We start from the raw sequence: 6,224 nt of genomic DNA, 5'->3' as shown, positions 1-6,224 counted from the left end.
CTCAACAGGAAAACCTTTTTTGGTGGCTTCTATGGCTGATCATTCACATGTTCCAGCTCAGGCACACGCCTCGTCTGTGTGTTACCTCGTTGGATTAAATTTGCTCATATCCTTTTGTTCCATGTATTAAAATATTCTATAAAATCAAGTGACCAAAAATCTATAGCTCTAAGAATACCTGGTTATCTTCTTTTTTTTTTTGTTGTTTTTCGTGTGTTTTTTTTGTTTGTTTGTTTGTTTCTAATCACAGTTAAACCTAAACAAAAGAAATGGAGGAAAAAGAGGGAAAATTAAAAAAAAGAAAAAAAAAAGATTAATGAAAGTCTAATTGGGAACCGAATTGCACGGCTGACATAACCAGCTCTCAGAAGGAGTCCTCACAAATTGGAGGGCAGTTTGGATCTGACAGGCTCCAGATCCCCCGTGAGCACTATGGATTCTTTCCGCCCACCAGCAGTCAGGGAAGCAGTGCCCGCAGTGCTGGCCCCAAACACCAGCGGATGTGGTAAAGAACCTGAGGACATCTGACGTGGTAAAGTCACGCGCCCAGGAATTGAGCTACAAGGCTTCCCGAGAAGTCCAGTCCCTCCACCAGGAAAAGGAGAGAAGCTGGAAACAGATTCTCTAGAGGAATGAGAACTTTGGCTCAGTGTCTGAGCCAGCTCTTGGGGCAAAGATGGCTGGGAAGCAGAAATCAACTTGATGTCCTGGTTCAGGCGTCCGGGCGGCACGGGCGGCGTGCTCTTGGACTGCAGGATCTGCGGAGGTGGGCTGGCCGTCTGAGGCAGGAGCAGAGAGCCGTGAGAGCCTGAGGCCCCAGAAGGGCCACACTGAAAAGTTCTTGTTGCCACTGGGCTCTGAGTAGGAGGACTAAGGCCAGAAGGGGTGTAACAGGGAGAGGCGATGCCAGACTGTTGGAGAGGAGACATGGAGGCAAAAGGCGACCGTTCCTGGTGGAGCTGGGCTATCGTGCCAGTTACAGACCCTAATGCACTTGGATGTGTTTGGCACAGGCCTGAGGACGGCCCACCAGAGGCCTGTGCCAGCTGGCTTAGGCTGGCGGATGGCGAGTTGGAAGAAGGAGGGGGCTGGAAGTGATTAATTCCCCCCAAAGTCCCACTGCCTGAGAGCTGCTGTAACTGTCCCCCCTGCAGTGGTCTCGTGGTGGGCTGGAACTGGTTGAGAAGGCCGGGGGGTGAATTCGATGCGAGCTGGGTGAGTGATGCTGATGGGGAGCTAGTTGTGGCTTGCTGGAAGTGCCCGAATCCACTGCTGGGAAGGGGTGGCTGCTGCTGCTGCTGCTGCTGCTGCTGCTGCTGTTGTTGCTGCTGCTGCTGGGTGGGCTGAGCTGTCCCTAAAGGTGATCCGGACGGTGCTTGTTGGAGCTGGCTCAGTGCCACGGAGGATGCACCACTCAAACCCGTCTGGCTCGAGCCAGCAGGAGGGGATCCCACCTGGAACTGGCCTAAGCCAGCGGCGGCCGAGTATCCTGCGAGCTGCTGGATGTGGTAGGAAGAGGACGACGGGGTTTCTGCTCCCGGTGTGTGCAGCTGGGACGGAGTGCTGGAGGGGGAGCCGACGGCGGAAGGCCCGGCTGATGGGATTAGAGACTGAAGCCTTTTCAGCTGCCTCGGGGTCTGGCTGGACTGCTGCCCCAGGGAACCCAGGACGGACACCGGGGGCCGGAAGATGGCTGTGGGGAGGCGCGGGTGGTGGGTCAGAGCTATCGCGACAGAAGTGGTGGCTGCTGCAGCCTGCAGGGGTGCCTGGATCAGTGGAGTCCAGATGACGGGCGTGGGGGTGGATGCGGCGGCGGCAGCGGCGGCAGCAGCAGCCTGGACATTGTGAGCACAGTGTGCCATCTCTCTGTCGTGCTGCACAATCTGCTGGATGATCTCATTCTCTTGGTAGTTGAAAACACCTGAATTGAGGTCATGCTGGACTTTATGCAGCAGAATGGAATTTTTCTTACCTGTAGGGAAAGCGAAGAGAGAAAGGGTCATTCTGATATGGCAAAGTAGGGGAGGCTTCCTCAAAGCTTCCTGCCAGACCTTCCTCGAGTTGTTGGCACTGTCTCCCCTCCACTGTCATTATGGGCTCTGCATACAGTCTTTGTGCTCCAGCAACAAGATGATAAACATCGTCTCTTCAGCTTTTGTGGTATGATCAACATACATCAAGGTCCCATAAAACTGCCTGGCAGGACACATAGTCTTAGACAGTAGGGCCAATTTTGAGAAGTGTGGCAGACTGGTAGCAAAGCTTATGAATCTGGAAGAGTGTCATTTTGCAGCTCATAATCTAAATTTCCATTTAGAAAAAGAGCAGGAAACCAAAGACCATAATTTTTGTATTTGCAAAGGAAAACCTCAGAAACACAAGTTCAGTGCAGTCTCCTGAGTTGTCAGTTACTCTCCAGACATGTCTTTTCATCATCTGTCTCATGCATCTTGCTCATTCTGAAGTCGAACATTTGTTTCTAGTTGAAATGGAATTTCTCTATGAAAAATGGGCAGGACTTTACGTGCTGGAAAAGCCCAGGTGGCCCAAGTAAGAGCCCTCAGACACGCTGCAGCTACCATTATTTGGCTGTGCCCTTCTAGCCCAAACTTTAAGGAAACTGCAGGCTAGCAAACCTCATGTTCCAGCTGGACTTTCTAGCCTGCAGCAAAATATTAGCTCAGCGCTTTGCCTTTTCAATGGGCTGGAAAATGTGGCATAATGAGTTTGTCTGGCCTGAGTGTGCACCTGGCACTGAAGGGATGATCTCTCCTGGACTGAAGCAGGGGGATGAGATGCTGCCAGCGATGCCCTTTCACCAGAGCACAAATGCCTTCTCAAAGGACAGGATTTGTGATGTGGATAGGCACTCTGTGTAACGACTTTTGTATCTGGGTTCTCGTAACAGTCTGTGCATGGGTAACTGTGCCAGCATTGATTTGTAAGGCATTGGTGTATGCTGGCTTGAATGGTTTTCTTACAAAACTGGTGTGGATTAGATCCTCTCTTCTTGCCTTTTCAAGGGTCCTCTATCCTGACAGCATATGCCAGTTTGAACTGATGACAGCACCTGCCTATCAGCTTCCTTTTCGCTTTTATTTATTGCAATCATTTGGATGTGAAGGGTTCAGCCTAGCAAGCTGTGTGCACCCTGGTTGTGTGTCTGCACACAGCTCATTCTGCGGCTGAAGCTCAGGGGTGCAGAAGGGTCACCTCTACACGAGATGCCGGCTGGTTTGGATCAGACCAAAACCTGAACTAACCTTCCTCTTGAACCAAACGCTTCCTCAGGCCCACTAGCAAACCTCTGCTCCGATTCAAATGTCATTTCTGCTGGTTCTGATAGCTTTGAGTTCCTGTACAGTACCAGGGTAAGCACTCAGCATCTTGCCAGCTGCTGGGGAACCAGAGGGGCCTCTTTTCAGTACTTTAATCCCCAAATCATGGCATGTTTTAAGAATTAAAAGCTGGCAGTGCTGCTCCTGTCCATTAACAAGTTTGCTGCAAACAAAGGCTTGTCCATTAAGTTTGTCTCTACTCTCATGAAATCGCTGCTTTCAAAGTAAGTCAGCCCTTGTTATTACCAACTAAAACCACAGTATGGTATTTAATTTGTCCCATATGGCATTCTAGTTTAAACTGGCCAGCTGATAGTTTCCAAGAAGGAATGGTTAGGAGTGGACTGCAACCTTGGTATTAGTTCCCAGTGAGATTCCAGAAGAATTTCCTTTCAATCCTATGCTGCTGAGGTCTCAGGTCTTTGCATGCAGATGACATCCAGACTGTTGTTTCTTTTACTGTATGGTGTATCTTTTACATCTGTAACAGGTAAAAGGCTTACAGCTGAAGGACATGATTCTTACTCTAGCCAAATGTAAACTCAAACATCTGGCAGCCAAGGACTTGAATGACACTCAGAGGAGAGTAACTGGTATCCTGGTATCCTAAAAGTAACTCTGACATGAGGGAGTTTTGAAGATAACTAGCTGAGTTCTAAAGCTACCACAAGAAAGAGGGGAAGCAATTGTTGCAGAAATAAGGAGGAATTTATAAATCATAAGAGAGATTCTAGTCACTACCACATACAATGCTAGGAAGGCATACAATGTTTTAGTTCTAGTGTCTACCTGCAAAGCTGGAGAAGGTGCAGAAAATATCCACAAATCAGGCTTGAAAAACATCTGTGGGTGAGTACTACGTATTCAGCTTCTCTCGGACAAGAGGTGACTTGATACTGATTTATAGGGAACTTCACAGATGAAGGAAGCTGATAAGAAACATTCCCTTTGGTTCCAGAAAGCCCCACAAGATACTGTGATTTTAGACAAGCTCAGAAAAAAAGATAAGGAGCAATCTGACAGTAATTGTAGTTTTTCCTTCACTGTACTTTTCAAAATCAAGCGTTTCTCTCCTTATAAAGGAGGAGGTGTGGGCTCTAACAACTGAGTGCTATGCAATAGTGCTATGCAATTGTTCAAAGCAGGTAAAGCTTAAAATCCACAGCTCCATGGTCAACCCCTCCAGTGGGCTGAACTGCACCATAAAACCAAACCAAAATGCTGACTGGGTTTTAAGGACGTATCTGTTGTGGGTAGAGCTATGGGATGCTTAATGGTTTTGTGGTTTACCTGCTGCTGATTACTCCCTCCAAAAAAGCAGAAAGGCAGATGTCCAGGAATGGATCTTAGAGCTCTGGAAGGACACAGACCTGAAGGCAGCCAGTGTTCAGAGCTGCTAATGCCATTACAGGGGCTGGAGAGCCCGTCCGCACTGAAATGCTTGTGTACAATACCTATACTACGCCCGTTTCACTGTATAACAAGCTGGCATGGACAGCACCAGGTATCCCCTAAACAGAGCCTGCCTCTACCTGCCAAGCATGCCAGCGGAGCACGAATGTCACCTTTAAAATTCAGAGCATTTTGGCAGTGAAGGAGCAGAGGGTCACACTCTACACAAACACTACTTTCCAGGCAGCGTCTTCTAGAAGCACACACCCACTCACAAACAAATTAGATCACAAAATGCTGCTTAAACAGAAACAAAAATGCTAACTGCTCCAAGTCTGGAGAAAAAGAGCAACCAATCTAAATAAATTGACAGGTAAGAGAAAATCTGGCCAGCACACTTGAGATAAAAAGCAATTCAGTCTGCAGGTTTGTAATCATTTTCTTTCTGGAGTTGAAGGTACAAATCCCAGCATGGGGAATCTTGCACAACTGCAAGGTCAGGATGTGGATGGGAGACGGCATGCTGAGTTCGAGCCAGACAGGCAAAAAACTGCCCTGCTGCATTTGCTTTCCTGATAACAGCTTGTAGCAGAACCGGGCTGAGGAGGGACAGCTTGGGTAGAAGAAGGAGAAACAGCAGATGTTGCTAGTGCAGCTTTCCGAAAAGCTCGATACCAGCAACTGCTCTGCGCTTCCATCACTGCACCTCATCTCGCTCTTTTAATTCCATGTCACCTGTCTTTGGCTTCTGATTTGCTTGTCTGTGCTTGAATAGCCTGCCATTTCCAGTGCTGCCCTCAATTCCAACGAGAACCCATTGCGATGTTAATCAGGGCTGCACGGATGAATTGAGGAGACTGATGTTTTCATAACTGGAGCTCCTGACAACACGGAAAGACTTCAACAGCAGACTGGTTTCCTTGGCAGATCACTAAATGGAGAATACACTAACATTTTCCAAACGTACATACGATTTACTGCAAAATGGTTTGATCAGAGCTCCTTAAATTTGTGTCACATTGATAAAATAATTCCAGTAAAAGCCTTGGAATGACTATTTTTGTTATTTTTTAAACAGGACGTTTCAGTTTTCCTTTGGAATTACATTACATTTTACTGTTTTTCTGAACCCAACTTGAATTTATTAACTGTTTCATTAGATCAAATTTTTCCTCGTCTTTTTTTCCCAAGAAAGTCTCAGATTTCAGCTCCAGGTCATTAAAAGAAAATACTGAAAATGTTCTTTCAATTACTGAAGGGGAGAAGAGTTTTCAAAATAATTTTTTCAAACTTGTAACTGGTTAGCAGACTGAAATATTAATTGTTTCCACTGTTCTAATTAATTGCATCACTCATATGATGCTTCCACACCCTGATATAAGTCTGATTAGTTGCTTCTGGAGAAAAACTCTCCTTCCAGCCAGCACCAGATTACAACAGGCACACAGCAGTGCCCTGCTGGCATAAAAACATTTTCCTGGCAGGTCTGACTGA

At 47.1% G+C, this 6,224-nt stretch overlaps 1 protein-coding gene across 1 annotated transcript in view; it reads right to left on the bottom strand.

The window, feature by feature from the left end:
- Positions 1-279: 279 nt before the first annotated feature.
- The window catches only part of HCN4 (hyperpolarization activated cyclic nucleotide gated potassium channel 4), a 97,908-nt gene continuing 91,963 nt past the window's right edge, over positions 280-6,224 (bottom strand). The window contains exon 8 of the mRNA XM_032194909.1: positions 280-1,972. Coding sequence (XP_032050800.1) covers positions 378-1,972 — 1,595 coding nt within the window. The 3' untranslated portion in view covers positions 280-377. The remainder of the gene's footprint in view (positions 1,973-6,224) is intronic.

Source organism: Aythya fuligula, chromosome 11 (genome assembly GCF_009819795.1).
Source record: "Aythya fuligula isolate bAytFul2 chromosome 11, bAytFul2.pri, whole genome shotgun sequence".
NCBI lineage: Eukaryota > Metazoa > Chordata > Aves > Anseriformes > Anatidae > Aythya > Aythya fuligula.
The sequence above is the reverse complement of the archived record's forward strand: the minus strand, read 5'-3'. Positions and strand labels throughout refer to the sequence as shown.